Here is a 22,218-nt window from a genome sequence, read left to right as displayed (position 1 = left end):
AGATAATGTCTTTTCCATTCAGGCTGATGGACAATAAAGCTCAGTGGATGCTACTATGTGGCTGGGTGTCACCGCGTGGCTATTGAGAGCAAGAGGACTTTAAGTCTGCCAGTGTGTGATACTACTTTACCTCAGGTTTCACACACTGGGCCGCCTGCAGCTGCCTGATTTTATTATCCTTCCTCAATACAGAGGATATTATTTTATGCAGAGATAGAGTGGGAAACAGAGAAAAAAAAGCTAGTGCATTATGTAGGTGTATAGTGTTTTTCTGGGCATGCTGAGGCATGGTTTTGAGCCATGTCATTTTTGAGTGTGTTATGCTGAGATTTCAGTGTGTTATGCTGTTATTTCGGGTGGGCGGGAGCTGAGGGGAAATCATTTGTGAAACGCATAATTCAGCCTCTAAATACTGACTGGAAGTGCATTAAACATGCATCTGTGACCATCAAGTGTGCGAGAGAGTGTCAGTCTTACCCTCAACTCTCCCGAAGCCACCTTGAAGACCAGATCCACTACAGAGCCCACAGCCAGACGAGCAGCACTGGACGAGTGAACTTCATTCCAGATAGTGTCACTGTCAACCTGTTGACACACACAAACACATGTCTGTTGCATTTAGGGTGGAGATGATCCAATACTGGGAATGCTATCAAGTTAATAAAAATTAAACATAAATTAAAGACACACACATACACACACACACACACACACACACACACACACACACACACACACATATATATATATAAATAAAAGCATTAAAATTTATAAAAATTGTAGTGTACATAAAAACATTATAATAAAAAGTGATCTGTGTTTACTACACTAATTAGGCCAACTGATATGATTTATATATCTTTTGTATCTTTTATCCAATACATTCTTGTATTTGAATGTTTTTTATTTTTTTATAAAAAATATATAATGTGATTAAATATATTAAATATCAAAACTATATAAGTTAAAATAAAATAAAATGGTTGACAAAAAGGGAAAAAAAAAACTAATTAAAAAAATTATATATTATATATATATATTAAAAAATTAATAATATATATATGTATAAAATGTTTAACAACATTAAATCTAAAAACAAACGATAAAAATAGTTTGGTGCATTTGATGTTATTAATAGTTATCGTTTCATGACAATTCATACTTTGCTACCCACAAATCATTAGTCCCATTTTAGTTAGCCCTGTTGTAGTGCACTTAAATGTATCACAAACAGCAATTTCTAGTCAATGAAATGATAAATAATGAAAATGGTATGGCATCCTAATTTAGCGAACAATACTCAGCAGTTCTATAAGATGTCTCTCCTCAAGAACCCATGCATACGATGAAAGCAGTGTTTTCTCACTGCTGACAGACTACACAGGACAGAAGTGAGACGTTTACTCAAGCGGACAGCAAACAGAGCCAGAGAGGCTTCATACACACGAGGCCCGAACACCCAACCGTTCCCAAACATCCTCTTATGTACCATTCCCATTCTCACAGAGATGCTTGATTGCCCAGCAAGCAGAAAGAGAAAACGCCACACCGAGATTTACACACAAACCAACAACATGGTCACAAAGAAGACAGAGACCTGTGTGACACCTAATGAACAACCCAAAGGACACGGGCATGCTGGGAGTTTAGGGCAGACAGGCTAAGAGAACGCAAGTTTATTCTGTGACATGAAGGCAAACAGTGGCAGGAGAGACCTGGCTCGGGAAGGGGGGCATTCCCAGAATGCTTAGAGACAGAAAACAGCCATTCATCAGGCACTACTGATTATGCTCACACACGTCTGCCCTACAGCCTGCAATTACTGCACAAATGAACACACACACATACACAGGAACACACACACTAATCCTTAAGCACAGTGCACTTAAATGGGGTCATGGGTAAAACAGGGAATAATTCATGAGGTGTAAACTACTGGCTCTCCAGATCAACAGGTGCTCGAAGTGCAGAATAACATCTCTCACACTGAGAGTTTGACAAGAAGTGCCATTATTAATTAATAGTGTTTAGCTTATGACAAGCATCACTACTACTATTGCTCGTAAATGGGGATAGGGAACAAAACTTCGGCATGAATGAGACTTGGGGACAGTCGCAGACACTTAGCCACTATGTTAAGACTTTGTCTTAAGAACTAGTTTGACCAACAATAAGTTAACCAATGGGTAATCAGTCTTACTTTTCTGATTCAGATGAGACCGATATAACTTTTTATGTAACTGACTTAGAGTTATGAACAGCCTTAAAGAAAAAAAAATGTGATGACTAACTTGTAAGACTAGCCTTAGCAGTTTATGCAACCGGGCCCTGGAATCCATATATATATAGAGAGAGACCAGAATATCATAAAAAACTTGAGCCATTAATCAACCACCATAACCACAATATCTCTTCTATTGCTCATATTTTGTTCAGAAAACATAAAAAAAAAATATTTTTTTATATTTTAAATATTATTTTGTTGCTGTTTTTTTACATACAAAATTATACACAAATATTATTTTAAATAAAATGATAAATTATTGTTTTTTAATATATATTTAATAATAATACATATAAAATCAAATAAATAAATTATATATTATAAATTATAACAATAACTTATAGATTAAAATAAATGTAATATAAAATAAATGTTAAAATACAATAAAATATTATTTTTTTTAAATATTTTTTACTCTGGTTTTCTGTAGTCCAATGTGTATTTGTTCAGAAAACAAATATCTAGTGTCTGTTTTATTTTTATAAAAAAAATTTAGCAGTTTTTTTACATTTAAAATTATGATTTTAAATGATACAATTATACAAATTTAATTATAATTATTTTATTATAATAATTTACTATAATATATAAAAATACTGTTTAAATAAAAACAGTATCCAATATTACAAAAAAGTGTCTGGTTCATATTTTAGTTGCTGTTTTTTATATTTAAAATGATATAAAATGATTATTTTAAATAATAAAATTATATATTTTTTTATTATAAATTCTTTAATAATAATAATTTACTATAATATATGATATACAAAAAATACTATTTAAATAAATAAAATTAATTTAAATGATTTAATATTACAAATATATATATATATATATATATATATATATATATATATATATATATTTACCTAACTTTTAAATAAAAGGGAGAAAAACAGTTTTTACCTTTTGTCTTTCTGTAATCCAATGTGCATTGTACAGAAAAATAGCTTAATGATATAATAAAAATAAAAAAATTAATAAAAAAATAAAAAAAATTATATATATATATATATATATATATATATTTAACCATACAATGTATTTGAACTAGTAAAAGAGATGCGTTTGAAATGGTGAAAAATTGTGCAAATTACAAAATCTTGTCTTGTCTTGAACATCTCTAACAGACAGCCAATAAAACATCTTTCTCTTCCACGCCATCATCACGCTCTACTTCCAGTATGGCTTTCCAATAAACCTGCGACCACTGAAGTCATTTCTGTTAAAGTGCTGGAAACTTCTTAGAGGAAGGAATATTAGGACAGTCTGCGTCTCTGCAACAGCATGAGGAGGAGAGGGCTGAAATAAGCACTTAATGAAACAACGACGAGAAGGAAGTGAGAAATCTGGAGAACCGCTGAGGCGCTCAGAAGGGGTTTACCAACCCTGGGTTTCCCTCTCAGCGCACATATCCTCCATCCATTTATGAATTCAGCTTTTCAATGGCATGAGCGCTCAAGGGCAACGTAAAAAACCTCCGGTCTTTTCAAGCTCCGCCAAGAACGACTTTGTCACGAATTACGAGCCTGTTGTGCATTTTAAAACGAACGAACGAACGAAAAAAAGAATAATAATTTGATTCAGGGAACAGTGAGAGAAAGCTAGGGAACTGAGAGAGAGCGAGCTATTGAAAGAGAGCAAGAGTGCATGATGAAGGAATAGAGTGTAGAAATAAACGAGAGCGAGAGAGCAAAAGGATGTGAACTATAGACGTGACTTCTAGGGTCATTCCAGGATATTCTTTGAGTCTGGAGTGCAACTATGATGCCTTAAAATACTGCCTACATTAGCAGCTCATTAAGTTTAGGAACAGAGCCACTATGAAACACTTTCAAACAAATAATAATGAAAATAAATAATACAAAAAAAAACAGAGAAGAGTCATTTTTATGAAGTGAATCTTTCAATATTATTAGCGTTCAAATTAAAGCTGCAGTCCGCAGTTTTCCCTCTTCGTCGCCATCTCTGTTCTAAATCTGCAATTGCAGTTATTCGTGGAATTATCAACTTTACGTGCGTTGTGCCTCGGCACGGCACAGCGCGGATGAATCCAATGTTTTGAGGAGAATGTGCGGCTGTCAATCAACGCGCTGGTGGTGTGGATACTGTCATTCGCTATCACTGATTCTACTTTTTGGAAGTATGACCAACATAAGAATTTTCACCGGAAAATGTCGTCTGAACAAGTAAGTAAACATCCACTTTTGTTCTGACCAACTAAGGGGAAAAAAGCATTGCAGTAAATCATGCCGATTAAATCTAATGATCGCTTATCATATCATGTCAAACCGTGCAAATTATACTTTGTTCTCAAATTGTTCATGTTAACAACATCAGCATTGCGTGACTACCTTTAATGCCCTTCCGATATTTATCCTTGTTTTCGCATGGGCCCGGTTGCAGTCCGAAGTCTTTTGCATTTTACAACGGGTGAAACTCCAGTTGTCACTGGTGATTGTCGTTTGAACCTTTCTGGATTCGCCATCAAATTGATAAGTTTAATGATATCAAGTGCTGTGAGAAAAGGCTATAAATCTCCACCTCCAACATCCTCACACGCAATATAGCCTACTAGCCGAAACACCTTCTTTATGTGTACAGATGTGACGTAATGATGCAAAGACATGCTCGAATTTCCCACGGAAATCCACCAGTACCACTGGAATTAAAAACATTATTACAAGCTTACCGTTTTGAATCGAGCTAAGGCAAGCAGATAGGTTTGAACACTGACTGGTTATGTACTTGCTCAAAAATGTATTTTGGATAATTTTTAACCCAAAAAACCTACGGACTGCAGCTTTAAAACCACTAAGCCTTAGTGCGCATTTAACACTATTTATGTAGTTTAAAGCAAACGAACAAACAAAAAACTTGGTGAAAGACATCTAAACACTTCAGGCTTCAGCCCCAGGAGCCCGCCGCAGCGTGACCCGTGGTGTAAAGGCAGGTCTCAGGCAGGCCTGGGGAGCGTGTTGGAATGAACAAGCACAGTTTATCTTCACCCTGACAGGCTAATTTTTGCTCTAGAGATGCAGGAAGACAACAATTTTGTTCCATTTCCATAAAAGAGTCCAGAGCCCTTCTGTTTCTCACCATTCAGCTCAAAGACTGTGACTTCAGCCAGACGGGACCGCCTGCCATTTATCAGAACCCCCCGCTCCGCCCCCCTCAACAGCCCTGCCTGAGGACCCTCCATTACACACACACACACACACACACACACACACACACACACACACACACACACACACACACACAAAGTTTGGAGATATTACAATTTTATGTTTTTCAAAGAAGTCTCTTATGCTCGCCAAGGCTGCATTTATTTAATAACGAATACAGTAAAAACAGTAATATTGTGAAATATTATTACAATTTAAACTAATTGTTTTCTATTTGAATATATTTTAAAATGTAATTTATTCCTGTGATGGCAAAGCTGAATTTTCAGCATCATTACTCCAGTCTTCAAACAGAAAGCAGTTATTTTGAAATGTAATAATATTTCAGAATATTACTGTTTTTACTGTATTTTTGATCAAATAAATGCAGCCTTGGTGAACATACTGTAAGAGAATACTTTCAAAAACATATATTTTTTTAATGTTTCCATACTTTTGACAGGTAATGTATACACACAAACTACCATTCAAATGTTTGAAGTTTCTTACAGGAAATACAGTAAAAACAGTAATATTGTGAAATATTATTACAATTTAAAAGATGTGTTTTATATTAAAATATATTTGAAAATGTAATTTATCCCTGTGATGCAAAGCTGAATCTTCAGCATCATTACTCCAGTCTTCAGTGTCACATGATCCTTCAGAAATCATTCTAATATGATTATTTGCTGCTCAAGAAACATTTCTGATTATTATCAATGTTGAAAACAGTTGTGCTGCTTAATATTTTTGTGAAAACCATTTGATATAATAAATAGGCATATAGTTTTATCATTTTGATTATTATTATTTAATAAAAATAAGAGTTTTATTATGTACTGTAACAGTAAAATATTTCTGTTTTATTTTGATCACTTTCAAGTGTCGTTTCCAGGTGATCCGATTAAATTGTCTTTTGATCCAATATGCGCTTCCTCTTCTATGACATTTTGCATCATTAGATTTGTATAGCAGCTAAAAATATATGAAACTAGTTCAATATTTAAACAAAGTCTAGTGCACTTATAAGCAACAGCGGCTTCAAAGCGAGTCACGATCATTGCACTTCATGAGTTTGTTAGAAGCGCTCACACAACATAATACATGCATATTAAATGCATATTTCACATATTTTTTATCTTCTTTTAAAATGTCCTTAATTACATGGTAAAATTAACACAGTATCCTTGTAGCTCAAACAATAGAGCATGCTACAGCAAAGCGATGGGTTCAAATCCCAGGGAATGCATGAACTAACAAAATGCATATTTTGAATGCAATGTAAATTGAATGATCATATTATCCTAAATAGTTATGATTAGGTCCTATAGTTGCAACGGGCTAAGAGAAAAGAATAATTTCCCTTTGACGTATGAATATATCAACAACAACACACAATCACATGAATGACTGAACCATCTCTCCATTCATTACAAGAAACCATTCATGGTCCATCTGAATCATTGACCTAATCCAGGAGGGGAGGGTATGAGTAGAATGAGAGAAGTGAGGATGAGTACTTCCTGTTCCAGAGCTGTGAAAGAGTGTGGCTGACACTGTCCACTCAGCACTGAAGAACAAGTCTATCCATTCATTCATCATCATCAGAGAATACACACACAGCTTGTTTATAGAAAACATCTGGACACAATTACCCGCTCTGCAGAAAGGAGAGCAACAGTTTTTGTTGCCGCTGGAGTTCAGGGGAGGGAGAACAAACAGGGCTGTTATTTACACACGGGAAAGAAAGAGAAACTCACCCCGATTCCTCCGCACGGCAGTCTCACGAACATGGGTGTCACTGAACCTAGAGAGAGAGAGAGAGAGAGAGAGAGAGAGAGAGAGAGAGAGAGAGAGAGAGAGAGAGAGAGAGAGAGAGAGAGAGAGAGAGAGTTGTGTGAGCTCCACAAAATCACTGATCTATGTAATCATCTTCTTCACATGAATATCAAGATGTGTGTACTGTACATGAGTTATTTCAGGCCAGAATTATTTATTTATTTATTTTTTCAGCTGAATCTGGAGCACCACGGTGAAAGAGCTAATTTTTTGGTTGTTAACTTGCAGTTTGATAAGGCAAAAATGATGTCAACACAAGATATATTTGTTTTGCTGGCTGCACAAACATAGAGCATGACTAGTGTAGTTTGATTCATGTATGATACTTATGAGCTCTTTGTAGTGAATTAAAAACATGGTGCAACCAGTGCCATTTGATTTATGAACTAATGGATTCTCATGCGCTGATTCTTTTAGGTGAATTTAAAAACATACAGTGCAACCGATGTCATCCGATTCACAAACTAATGAATCTTATGAGCTGGTTCTTTTTAGTGAATCAAAAACATAGAGTGAAACCAGTGTCATTTGATTAAAAAAACGAATGACTCTTATAAGCCGGTTCTTTTTAGTGAAACCAAAAAAATAGTGCAACCCGTCTCATTTGATTCATAAACCAATGACTCTTGTGAGCCAGCTCTTTTAAATGAAATCGAAAACATAGTGCAAACAATGTCATTTGATTCACAAACAAATGACTCTTATGAGATGATTCTTTTAAAAATGATCAAAAACACCACCGTAGTTTGATTCACAAACAAATGACTCTTACGAGCCCACTATTTTTAGCGAACCAAAAACGTATACAGTAGTGCAACCAATAAGATCTAATTCATGAACCAACCAATGACTCTTGTGAGCCGGTTCTTTTCATGAATTGATCAAAAAGACACACAAACCGTTCGGATTGAATCAGTCTGACGCATATTTCACTACATGAACTCAGTAAATCCATCAGATTGGTTACTGAATTAAAAGAAAAATACTTCTGAGTGTGTATCAGAAGAGGCTCGATGGTGTTTTTAGCCCCCAATGGCTCCTTCCAGGCAGCTAACCCTAACCTCAACCTTAAACCTACCCATCCCCTCGCTGCCTGGAAGGCGCCGTTGGGGGCTAAAAACACCAAACACCTCAGAAGAGTAGACAAGCTTTGGGACACACTACTTCGCCATAACCGCGTCTTTAACGGATAGCTCTGTTGCTTTGTAACATGCACCCCGTCACCGAATAAACTGCCCTGTCAATCATCTTGTCATAGCTCAAATCCTCCACGTTCAATTTAATTTAATTTCCCACTGTTTCGGAGAGAAATATAGTAGCACGTTGATCTGCCAGTCATATGTTTGCAATTTGCATAATGCTGCATTTAAAAGTTAATGACCAAACGTATCATTATGTTTCAAACGTATCAAAATTCACAACGCTGTTGCAGATGAAATATAATGTGGATAAAACTGAATAAACATCTTTTCGTCAGGTTAGATACTGATTTTTAATCACTCAAACCGCTTTATCTAAACCATCCGCCATGTTTGTAGTTTTTCGAACATTTTTTTATTCATGTTTGTATTTCTAATCGAATCCTCGTTCAACGCGCAATGGGTTGTGGGCAATATATTAGATGTAGAGTGTGCACGGATCTGCACCTCAGATCTTTGGGATACTCATTTCAACATACTATGATATGGGACACACCAAATCTAATTTCCAATAGTATTTAGGACGGATAGTATGCGAATTGGGACGCAGAAATATTTCTTAAAAATATGTTGTGCAAGAAAACGCCATTAGTAAACTGAGATGCAATGCAATATCTAAAGACGTCCCTTTGACGCACATAGACCAACAATAAAAAATCTGCACAGATGGACCACCAACTGCAAGTACTCAAAATGACCACATTGACCATCCCTACTTATTAGTGCACAAACACACATGCAATAATCCAACATTTCTCAATGAGGCAAAGCACCTATTGATTAAAATTGCCCTATTTTTCAAATCAACTGTGCTTCTAAAGCAACACATTGTAGCAACTAACATCAAAAGTCTGTTAATCAGATTGTAGAGACGGAAACTGTGAAAAAGTCTAAACTGCGATGTCGTCTCTGTGCCCGACGAGTGTGAAATATCCATGCGTGTGCACGCGTGTGTGTGTGTGTGTAAGCGGGCATGTCGTTTAAGCATGCGTGTGATCGCTGCGCGAGGGGGCCGGAGCTGAAGTCATGGAAAACTGCATGTGTGGTTGTTATTGGCAGAGAGGTGACGGCCCTGACGGACAGCTCAGGGGCAGACTCAGATCAAGGCCGTGACTGATGAAAGCGGAGAGTGAGCTGACAGGGGCGAACAACACGGGGAGGGAACAACAACGGGCCAAAAAAAGAAATGAAACCAATTGCAGCATTTAGGAAACATGCTGTAAGGCGGATCTGGCTGCAGGAGCGTAAATAATGTGGATAATTGCAGAAGTCCAGACGCAGTGCTTCACGGGCTAATAACTGAGAAGGCCATCGGAGGCTCCAACTGTCGCAGATACAACAATGCGCTCATTCACAAAACTCATTCAGATTCAGCCTGTGGTGTAGTCAGGTGTGTGTGTGTTCTCTTACTGTCCAGTTTTTGTCTGAGTGGGTTGGTTCCATAAAGCAGCACATGGGCTTCAGAGTGGACCGTCTGTAGCTCCTCCAGAGTGGCTTTCCTGCCTCGAATACACTGCAAAAAATCAACCATAGAGTTAAGATCTGAGTATTTCATTTGACATGGATGATGGTTCTATCTGTTACACTAGTAGCGACATGAAACAAACATACTGAAATTAATCTGCTGAAATATAGTATTTTCTTCAGATTTTAATGCAACTTTTTTGTGAATTTTGTTACTATTGAAATACAACAATTTTGTGTTTATTTCATGTTCTTAAATTGAACTTTCAACAGTTTAGGGTCGGTAAGATTGTTTGCCAAACGGTACATTCATCTTACCCAGATAAACGTTGGTCATAAACAAAAGATACAAACTGCCATACAAACCATCTAAACTGAACTGCATTTATGCATTTGGCAGAAGTGACTTGCATTGCATTCAAGCTACACATGTTTTCAATTCAATTCCTGGGAATCGGACCCATGACCATTGTGTTGCAAGCACTATTCTATACTGTTTAAGCTACCGTTTACATTTTTAGAGCCTCAAAATTCTGATTTTAACGGTTTAAATTATTTTATGAAATTAAAACACATTTTAACAGGTCGCAAATGCTTTGAGTTTACATTACACAAGACGATTCTGTCCAAAAATATGGATTTTTATAAAACGCATTATCATGTGCACTTATTCAGAGGACAAATACTTTTTCTAAACAACAACCGATGAGTAGTATATGTAACAAGAAAAGAGTTATTTTTTTCTCTCATACGTCGAAAGGCTATGGAATATCTTTGCACTACACATTCTGTGTTTATCTTTGGTTTTGGTTCAGATTTCTTCCGTTTTATTTAAAAAGGCTGTGAAATTGTGCACTACACATTCTATGTTTGTTCATATGTGTATTATCCACTCAAAAAAAACGGCCTCTTGTCTCCTTCCCTGCGTACCGACAAAGCCGAAGCGTTAGCATTAGCCGTTATGCTTTTTTGGCTAAAGGTTGCGGGCTTGCCTTCCAGTGGCTTTGACATAATATAATCAGCCGCTTTCACAACCTTGTTGTGTTTATAATTAACAATTATAACTTGAACTTTCAGGGAAAACGTTTTTAAACAAAGACTGAAAGAGTTGTCGGAAGACATTGAGGTCATGCGACCGCCGTGTAGTTCGTTTAACGGCGATTGTATTTACGCTTCACAGTTGTGTTAAATTGTGAAGATTATCATGATGAACAAAATGTGTAAGAATCATAAGTTGTCACAGAGCCTCTTTTCTGCAAAAATCCAATGGAAAAATCCTATTGGGTTTTTGTCGAGGGAACCAGGGTGACGCTAACTCCGGGATGGCCTGCAAAAATACATCATCCCTGCAAAACTCTATACGCCGACTAAAGTCTTTAGCTGTCATAGCAGAGCTGAAACAGGCCCGCTGTCCACCTCCCACTCCAAACTGGGCCCCACATGCCTGTAGAACAAAGCCACCGGCCCTCGGAGCTGCTTTTCCCTCGTTTAATAGCTCCGGCCATCCGAGAGGGAGGCGGACCTGCCCACCTGTGGAAGCGCTCTGGGGAGGGTTCTGCCGAGGTGACACCTGCAACAGGACGTACTACCTCTCGGATTTAACAGCATGTGCAGTTAAAGAGGGGCCCGCGGGGGCCCGGTGCTGGCTGGCGGCAGCTTAAAACAACCCTACACTCTTTAAGGGCCCCCCTGCTGTAGATTAGGGGGTATTAGAGTCATGACTGCCTTTAATTGAGGCCCAATTCACTGTTTCCATCTCCCAGAACAATAAACATCCCCACCAAGGAGCGAATGTAGGCGAGAGAGCAGACGCGCGGCCGTGCCATTGTGGTGCTTGTTTACTTGTTTGTTTGGAGGAAAACAGAGACTGCAGCTATGCGACTGCCTCGAACAGGCCTGACGCAATGGAGCCAGCGTGGCAGGAGAGATTAGATCCAGCGAGAGCCATTAGGCACCAGCGATCAGGACTCCAGATGATGAGGAGAGAGCTCAGGAATTGCCCTCAGCAGGTGGAGGCAGAGATAAGCAAGCACACACTGCTTTTCTGCGCTAACTTGCAGGGGGAAAATGTGGGAAAGGGAGTAAAATCATGTTATTTATAGCTCAAAGCATACTGTACTGTATTTAGTAAACAAACCGTGTGGAGTTTTGTGTGGGCCCACACACACACACAAAAAAAGTGATAAACTAAGTGATTTAGAATTAAATGAAGAAATACACAATCGTTCAAAAGTTTTTATTTTAATGGAAGTAATACTTTTATTCAGCAAGGATGCATTATATTAAACAAAAGTGGCAGTTAAGTCTTTTACATTGTTACATGCAGCGTTGGGTAAGTTACTCTAAAAAAGTAATTAATTGCTAGTTAATGATTACATCTTCAGCTGTGTAATTAGATTACTGTACTAATTACTCTCTCTACAAAGAATTGCATTACTTATTAATCATTATTTTCAAAATCACATATCAACCTCTACCTGCCTCTTTAATTCTTAAAAAAAAAAAAAAAAATTGCATAATTTATTATTGAACTGACCAAAGCAATTAAACTTAATTTACATTATAAATCTACTTTTTTTTCTTTAGACGTTAAATTTTGAATACAGTACTGACGTAGATATATACTGTATTTAGTGCAATTACATCAGAAGTAACTAATTCAATTAAAGAAAAATTAAAAGTAATCCCTTACTGTACTTTTTCAAGGGAAAACTAATTCAATTACAGTAATTATTACTTAATAATGCATTACACCGAACACTGGATTTCTATTTCAAACAAATGCAATTTTTTTTTTTTTTACTTTATATTCATCAAAGGATCCCAAAAAAAGTATCACGGTTTCCACAAAAATATTAAGCAGCACAACTGTTTTCAACATTGATAATAAGCAGCAAATCATCATATTAGAATGATTTCTGAAGGATCATGTGACACTGAAGACTGGAGTAATGATGCTGAAAATTCAGCTTTGCATCACAAATTTAAAATTTATTCTTTAAAAAAGAAAAGTTATTTTAAATTGCAGTAATATTTCACAATATATACTGTGTGTATATATATATACTGTTTTACTGTGTGTTTGATCAAATAAATACAGCCTTGGTAAGCAGAAACTAATTTTTAGGTTACTAATCTCATTAAAATGGAAAATGTTACTCATCAGTGCAAAGGCCAGATGCGGCTGCTTCCACTGAAACATTAGATGCTCTATGGCTCATTCTCAGATCACGCTGGAGAACATGATCATCAGGGTCTGAGCAAACCTGTAGCGTTCACGCAGCTAAAGTGCTACTGTCGTTATAGGAACAAGTGGAACAAACCAAATACTAAGACTCTTTTTTTTTTTTTTTTTTTTTGTAATGAAAAATTGTGTATTAAATTGAAGTATTTTCACAAGTGGTCTCAGACATTTGGACCCCCTGCAGTAATTCACCAGCACTTCCTCTGCTCTGAACGTTTTATGCCTCTTTTTCTCTCCCGGCTCATTTTTTTTCCTCGAACACACTCAAATCAATCTCGCTCCCCCCTTTTCCGCAGAGTAAAACTCTTTGGTTTATTCATAAAGTTTCATCAAAGAGAGTGTGTGGCTGAGTTAGTGATGGCTGAACAGCGCCCTCTACAGATCGAAAAAATATCCTTCACCTTGATAAAGTTACCAGCAGGAGGCTGAAGCTAAAGACGACATAAATATGTTTAGTGCTGAAACATCATAAAAAAGCAGATAGATGATATCACAAATGGACAGATGTGAGCAAACGAATTACCTCGCACTGGCCGCGCAGTCCCGTCTCCTGCAGTCGAGACCAGATGCTCTGGATGCGTCCGGCGTGCTCGGGGTGGATGTTACTGTTTCCACACATGCACTGGTGTTTCTGCATCAGGGTGTCGTACACCAGACCTGTAGGGGCACAAATACTTATTTTAAGGAGGGATACAACCTAATATGAATATACTTAATATCCAGATGCTTAGTTGTTTTCCTTAGTTGTTTAGTTGGTAATCCCATGGCAATGATATCTAATCCAGTGACTGACCGGTGGTAAAGCGCGGTTTGGCTGCTGGTTCCTGGACCACAATGGGAAAGGTCGCGGAGGCTGGGGACGATTGTGCCCTGGACAGGGGCCGATGGCCTGGGAAGGTCACAGACAGTCCGGCCGCCTCCATAGACGCCTGATAGTTCCTCAGCTGATGGATCCTCTGTTGCTCCAACAGGAGAGCTTGCTGCTCAGAGACAACAACAGAAGTTTTCTCTTGAAATAAATGTGAAACTTTGCAAGTGAATTTGTGGAAACAAACAGGCTTCATCCTTCATACAGATGAAAACCAAGCGCTTTAGGCGTCCTGCAGCTACACAAATAACCAGCAGGTGGCACTCAATACATTGAAAAACACAGACAAGAGCGTTTTAAGCCGAAAATGCTTCATATTTTGAAAATCAAGGAGAAAGACTTCACTTATTATGCTAATTAAGGTGAGAGTGTTTCAAACTACACTTAACATATTCACAATGCTTTGCATCCAGCTGTTCGAGACTAAATTTAGGCTGTCCAAAAAGTGAAGAATGCTGCTTTCTAAGGCAGTATATGAAGGTCTGAGGACAGATAAGTGCATTTGGTCAAGGTAGTTTGTTTAAAGAATAAAAATTGCATTTGGGTTGGAAGATGAAAATGATTTGTAATTATGCAAAAAAATATATATATTTCCATTACCATTCAAAATGTTGGGGTTTGCAAGATTTCTCTTATGCTCACCAAGGCTGCATTGATATAAATATAAAGAAATATTGTGATATATTATTACAATCTAAAATAAATGTTTATGCTTTGAATATACTTTAAAATGCAATTTATTCCTGTGATGCAAAGCTGAATTTTCAGCATCATTACTCCAGTCTTCAATGTCACATGATCCTAATATGCTGATTTGCTGTTCAAGAAACATCCTTTTATTATCGATGTAAATTTTTTTTTTTTCATGATTCTCTGATGAATAAAAAGTTCAAAAGAACAGCATTTACTTGAATTAGAAATATTTTATAACATTATATATTTGCTCTACATTTAATGCATTTTAGCTGAATAAAATTATTAATTTCCAAAAAGCAAAAATCTTACTGACCCCAAAAATTTGAACAGTGTAGTGTAAATTTCAATTTATACTAAGAGACGACGCAATTTTTTCCGTGATCACTGTACAGTATGTAATGTTATGGTTCCTTGAAGCTGGTCTGAAACCTCAGGAAGTTCTTCATACATAAGCTCTGCCTGTTAATTGGCAGCTATCCTCAGTTACGGACACAGCTTTAGCTGATGAATATTTCATGATTGCAGGAACACGCAGAGGGTTTCAAACCCCCGCTGCCCATTAAGAAGAAAAAGAGCTGGACCTAAAGGATCTCGTCGAGCACAAGTGCACACCTCCTGTTCATTTTAAAAAGCGGTGATTAAGCACTCAGGACCTGTGGTTGCAGTTTACAGTTAATGCGTTAAAAAGGATTGCACAAACAAACTCACATTAAGCATTTTTATGTTAATAAAAAACACTTTTATTAAACTATTCTTCTGGCACGTTACTGTTTGCACAGCTGCTTAGCTAGTAATTGCTCTTTTTGTATTTGACATAAACTCCCATTGTTTTTTGGCAGCTTTAAGTAAAACAGACGCATGTCTTCAGCTGAGTAAGTGCTAGGACACACTGGCTGCGTCCGAAATCGCATACTCTCTTGAGTAGATTCTCAAGGTATTTTGAATAAGTAATTTATATGATATGTGTTATTTATATTATACGTTATATATGAATGTGTGTAGTATGAATGTAAACCGGACGTCCTACATTATCATGTGACCAACCAGCGTCAGTTACATCGCTTCACTGCCATTCATAAATCCTGTCCCGTGGCCTCATGGGAGAGTTAAGTGTCCATCGCATGTAGATTTTAGAATCTCACCGGAAGTAGTAGGTCATCCGGTACTTTTTGTGAATTCTGATATACTTCTTTTGTCACATACTGTTTGTTTTGCTGTTGTAAGTATGTGATTTCGAATGCAGTTTCTTGTAGCTACAGATCATTCTTGATGGTTAATAAGCACTTGTTCCACCGACAGGACACTTGTTTCCTCATAGGAGCCTGTTGCTGCCCTCTTCTGGTGCTCAACGTGTCTGTGGTTCATTCTGTGCCATTCAAAGAAACACCATTTATTTTGCAATTCTACATTCTCAAGAGCGACGGACAAAGCCTTATATTTTATTTTATATATCTATATCTTTTTATATCCCCCATTTTACGGGAAAGTCACGAAATTGAGAGCTTTGTCCCGCGTCCTTCAAGACGTACGCTGTATCCTGCATATCGAATATGTCTGTATTATCTAGTTTTAAATATGTAATAGTGCATATATTGAGCAAAATGCCACTCTTGAGAATTATTTTTTCTAGCTTACTATCGAGCTATGGACATTGAATAGCTTTTCTGAGGTAAATGTAGAGTTCTGTGACATTGATCACAAGCCGTTTTATTGACTTCTTTCTGCGGTTAAAACACTGATTGAGCGACTACATGAGACATGATGCATTTGTGGCTACAACTTTCTGTCACGACACATTAACCCTCTGGGCTGTTGGGTCATTTTTGACCAAACAATTGTATGTTTATTTTTATTTTATTTTATTTTTTTACTTCACAGGAATGGTACGAAACTTTGTAAAGGTTTTGGCAATACCTGTGTGAACTCCCACACATACACACACACACACACACACACACACACACAAAAATCATGGACATGATTCGAAAAGGTTAAATGGTCCTGGGAACCATTTACTAAAAAAATATAGTAACATATTGTTTGCGGTCTAAAATTACAGCATTGGAAACAAATGGGAGACGAATTTCATCTAGTGAAAGTGCGCTGCTGCACTCAAACTAAATTTTACTGAAAGCTCATTTTTCAGTTATCAACCTCAAATTTGGAACACAGCTTGTTTAGATATATGGCTTTGATTTTCTCACAGTTTTAGAGTAAAACATGTTTAAAATATATATAATCATTAAAAAATAAAAATCACAAAATAAATATATCTTTCATATCAAAAAGTAACAAAGCACAGAACTTGCTGCGATTTATTGGATGTGAAGAAAGCTACAAATAATGTTAGTGAAGTTGTTCACGCATCAACTGAAAAAAAAGCATAGACCAAGAAAATTATTCTTAAGATATTGGTTCATCAAAATGAGAATCGATTAAGAATTGAGAAAACAATATTTTCAACTCAGCCCTAAAGTTCATTTTATTTAGTAAACTGAATAAACGACATTGTACAGGGTTCCCACACCTTAGTTAACTTCAAATTCAAGGACCTTTCAAGGACTTTCCAGGTCCAATACTCTCAACTTCAAGGACTTAATGTGGGGACAGATTTCAAGTGAGAGCAAGGTTATATCTTGTTACCTTATAAGATACATTGTTACAGTTTTGCGCGCGTGAACGTCATGGCAACGTACAACACAAAGTACCTTACGCGGGAAACACTTAGCGTAATGCGTAAATGCGGGTAACTAAGGTAAATCAAGCAAGCTAATATGGCCACGAAGTGTTGACGAAATAACACATTAGCGGACCGGAATAATATGGAATTTTTTCCAGAAAACTTCTTGCACAAAATAAATTCAAGCACTTTCAAGGGCCTGTATCTATGAGTGTTTATTTTCAAAAACTTTCCAGGGCCTTGAATTTTTTTTGTCAGATTCACAAACTTTCAAGGATTTCAAGGACCCGTGGGAACCCTGATTGTATCACTCGAAGCTGAGTGCCAGTCACAGAGCCAATGGTTACAATTAACAAAGCTTACTGGCGATTTAAAGCATGTTATCACCGAGAAAATAGGCTTTCCTACTAATGGAAATCAATATTTACATAGTCTAAAAGTATTGAATTTGTCTCTCTCCCATGCGAGACAATAATCAGGTGGTCAGCCTGATCCTCACCTGTCTGAAGAGCAGCTCTTCCTCAACTTGTCTGTCTCTCTGCTGGAACTCTTCGTCCTGTTCATCCAGAGGTTCCTGTTTGATGATGACCCCGTGAGGAAGACCCTCCGAGGAGTCTCCCAGCCCCTGGTGCTCCCGCAGCTCCTCTTCCGTCTCCTCCGGGTGGCTCTCGTGCTGTCGGCCCGGCTCGTTCGGCTTAGCCATCATCTGAGAGAGGTGGAGAAACACATCATCACTTCGTCTGATCAATCAGACTTCTACACGTACAAATGAATCATTTTATTAGAGAGTACAATAGGAATGTGTATTCAACAGTGTCTGGGAATAACTAAAATTAGCAATGCTACTAAATTATGCACTAATGCTCAAAAGTTTGGGGTTAGTAACATCTTTTTTCCTTTTTTTGAAGAAAAGCAAGTATCTATTAAACTGCAACAGTTAAGACATTTATAATGTTACAAAGTTTAATTTCAAATAAATTATTTCGTCTGAAGGTTCAATTCATCAAAGAATCCTGAGGGAAAAAACGAGATGTATCAAGGTTTCCACAAAAATATTAAGCAGCACAACTGTTTTCAACATTGATAATAATAAGAAGAAATGTTTCTTGAGTATCAAGTCATCATATTAAAATGATTTCTGAAGGATCATGTGACACTGAAGACTGGAGCAATGATGCTGACAATTCAGCTTTGAATCACAGGAATAAATTACAGTTTTAAATCTATTCAAATAGAAAACTTTAAAACTGTAATAATATTTCACAATATTGCTGATCAAATAAATTCAGCCTTGGTGAGCAGAAGAAACTTCTATTAAAACATTAAAAAAATTGTACCGAGCCCGAGCTCATGAAATGGTAGTGTATTTTTCCGAAGGGTAAAATACAAATATATCTTATTATTATTATTTTAAAAAAGGAAAAATGTCAAAATGATCAGATTTTTTTGTTTTGTTTTTGTGATCAAAAGCATAAGCCCTTACAGTCAGCATAAAATTGACCCTATTTAATTTATTAATACACCTTTTTTAAACATCAAATAGCCTGTTTCATTTAGAAATACATTCCTTAATGGAAGTAAAACAGGTTGTGAAATTTGAACAACAGAAAAGGAATTCATAAGAGGATGACTTCAGAACACATCTGCAACACACAAAGATCTTCAGAGTCAAAGCTACAGTTGCATTAAATAACATTCCTGGAACAACAGGAACAAAAGAAACTGTCCTCTTGGCTCAAGTTCATGCTGTGACAGCTGTGTCTAACCCTATCACCGTGGCAATGACAGCTCTAGCCACGCCCTCACCCCTGCACACACACACACACACTGGAGTCGGGTAAAAACACGGGCCCCTGGCACTGTGCCAAGGGAACATAATTGACGTCAGAGCGCTCTGCAATTGCCTCATCTGTGTGCTTCATTCCAAACAAGCTTTTCTTTTTTCATATTCTCCTTTGTTTTCCTCCCCCCTTCCTCGCCACAACTACATCTCTCCCTTCAGCTTAGTGAACATGTTCATGTCATTTCTTTGGAAAAGGAATCAGCCAAAGCCAAAATGACAGGAATAATCCAAAATTTGGGGACAAACATCATAAATTTCCTCACGAGGATGACATGCTTTTAAACGTCTAGTTGCCACAGATACTAGATACCATTTGAAAGCTTAAAAACTTTCCAAAAACATCTCAACAAAAACATCTCCCAGGCCTTTTTGTCATAAAAGTTCAGTAATTTTCAGAAAAAAGTTTAAGCTAGACCTTCTGTCAGTGTTAGCAGCTCAGCACACAAACGTTGGCAGGTATGGCTCGGGTCATGAATATTAATTAAGTTACTTGAATTTTGTCATTATTTATCCATTCTCGTGTCGTTCTGTTGGTAAACAATGGTAAGCAAAGGCTGTCAAGCTCAAGAAGTGACAATAAAGCACCACAAAGGTAGTCTTGAGTAGTATATTTCTGAAACCAAACGATAGCTTGAATGAAAAGAAATGAAGACATTATTCACTGTATAGCTGTCAAACAAAAATAGAGCAAATCACCTTTTGAAAATAAATTGACCCTTCAAAGATAAATATTGTTTCAATTATATCATTACGCCTCTAGATGGCGACAAGTGACCGTTAAAAAAAATGAACCAGTCATTGAATCATTCATTCAAGTGATTCGTTCAAAAATGCTCATTCGTCCAGTAATTGAGTGAGTCATTGAATCATTCCATCTCCATACGAAACAAAAAAAAAGGTGATTCTCAATTTATCCAGAATTGTGCGGCTCTAATTCTCTTAAATCTCATTCATGGACTATTAAGTTTCACACATGAGAAATAGGCCAAAAAGCTCACATGAATTTATTGTCCAGAGGCCACACATATAAAGTGCAAAAGTGCAAGGAGCGCGAAACGTTTTCGTGCACCTTGCACTTTATTTGTGGCCTCTAAACAATACATTCATATGAGTTTTTTGGCCTATTTCTCGTGTGTGAAACTTCTTTAGTAGTTTCAAAACATTTTTTTTAGCAATTTTTTAATCTGATTCTATTCATTCCAATGCATTCTCATCCTAGGGCGTCATATACTGACGCTTTTGACATTTCGTCTACATCCAACGCACATGGCACCCTTTAGCGTCAATATGAGACGCAGATAGCTTTGTTCGGTTATGGGTAGGTTTAGGTCTGGGGTAGGGTTAGGGTTAGACCGCTAGGAGGCGCCTTCTGGCCCATATCCATCTGCGTCTCATATTGACGCTAAAGGGTGCCATGTGCGTTCGATGTAGACGAAATGTCAAAAGCGTCAGTATATGACGCCTTGGGATGAGAACGGGCTGTTCATTCACCTGTTTTGGACTAATGTCTGGCGCTACGCTTTTCCGTTCTATTAAGTTTAACATTTTACCATGTTTAAATCTATTTCGCATATATTTTCCTAAATGCATTGTATAAAATGCACAAATCAAGGCCACAGATGTCATGCACTGGACCTACTTTGATATGCAGAAAACCACATGCACAGATTCACAACATATGCCTTCTCACATCTCCACAGCAAACTTCTAAAATATAGGAACGGACTGAAATCTAAAACAAGCGTATGCATTGCTTGGGAAGCATTAAATCCTCTGACATCTGCTGAGCAAAGAGGCCGTATTCCCGGAAGCCCCGAGTGTAGCGCTGAGGTGATCCACACCCAGTGATCTCATTCCGACATGTTTGTGTGCAGGCATGGATTACCACCATAACTAATCTATAATGCACATTTGCAGTGGTGGGTGGGGGGGAAGAGCACAGGCATTAGAAACAAACCAAAAACCCTGTAGGATAATGAGCCAACACTAGTAATCTCTACGGACTTCACCACACACTCCGTGAGCAAACATGAGGAGGAATAAAATGGGGAGGTTGTAGTTTTCCAAATTCATTCTTGTCCCATAGGGATTTAAAATCCTTCAATGAAAAGTTCACGAAGCAAATCAACAAGACTTCATTCATTACAACATTGCAAACTTCGTTCCGAATCAAAAATGCAGACATTTAGTTTAGGAAAGAATTAACTGCTCATCCCATCAAGCATTTTAATAAAAAATAAAAAAAGATGGTACAATACAAAAAATACTGATTTATAGTTACTGAATAATGCTTTTTTTTTTTTTTTACATTTATTTGCACAATACTTTGTTATATACAATTATATAAGAAGCTTAAGCACAAAGGTAGACAAGCCATATGCATCCATAATTTTCCAGCAAAACATTAGGAAGAATTTTTTTTTTGTGCAAAACACACTTCAGTTCAAAAGTCTGCGGTCAGTTTAAAAAAAATAAATTAATACTTTTATTCAGCAAGGACACATTAAATTGATCAAAAGTGAGTTTTGTAATGTTATATAAATAATAAATGCTGTTCTTTCAAATCTTCTATTTAACAAAGAATCCTGAAAATATCCTATCACGGTTTCCACAAAAATATTAAGCAAAACAACTGTTTTCAACATTGATAATAATAAGAAATGTTTCTTGAGTATCAAATAATCATATTAGAATGATTTCTGAAGGATCATGTGACACTGAAGACTGGAGTAATGATGCTGAAAATTCAGCTTTGATCACAGGAATAAATTACATTTTAAAATATATTCAAATAGAAAATGATTTTAAAATATATGACTGTTTTTACTTTATTTTGGATCAAATAAATGCAGCCTTGGTGAGCATAAGAGACTTCTTTCAAAAATAAGTAGTGGTCGTGCATATATTTTGTGTATTAATTTTTTTTTACAT

General features: G+C 36.8%; 1 protein-coding gene across 4 annotated transcripts in view; it reads right to left on the bottom strand.

The window, feature by feature from the left end:
- hdac4 (histone deacetylase 4) overlaps nt 1–22,218 on the bottom strand; it is a 204,453-nt gene that overhangs the window by 35,299 nt on the left and 146,936 nt on the right. For all 4 annotated transcript variants that reach the window (XM_084421602.1, XM_084421603.1, XM_084421605.1 and 1 more), the window contains 6 exons: nt 17,944–18,150; nt 13,994–14,180; nt 13,724–13,857; nt 9,903–10,005; nt 7,215–7,261; nt 478–585 (listed from right to left, as the gene is read on the bottom strand). In XM_084421602.1, coding sequence (XP_084277728.1) covers nt 478–585; nt 7,215–7,261; nt 9,903–10,005; nt 13,724–13,857; nt 13,994–14,180; nt 17,944–18,150 — 786 coding nt within the window. The remainder of the gene's footprint in view (nt 1–477; nt 586–7,214; nt 7,262–9,902; nt 10,006–13,723; nt 13,858–13,993; nt 14,181–17,943; nt 18,151–22,218) is intronic.

This window comes from Rutilus rutilus, assembly GCF_951802725.1.
Source record: "Rutilus rutilus genome assembly, chromosome: 10".
Lineage (NCBI taxonomy): Eukaryota > Metazoa > Chordata > Actinopteri > Cypriniformes > Leuciscidae > Rutilus > Rutilus rutilus.
The sequence above is the reverse complement of the archived record's forward strand: the minus strand, read 5'-3'. Positions and strand labels throughout refer to the sequence as shown.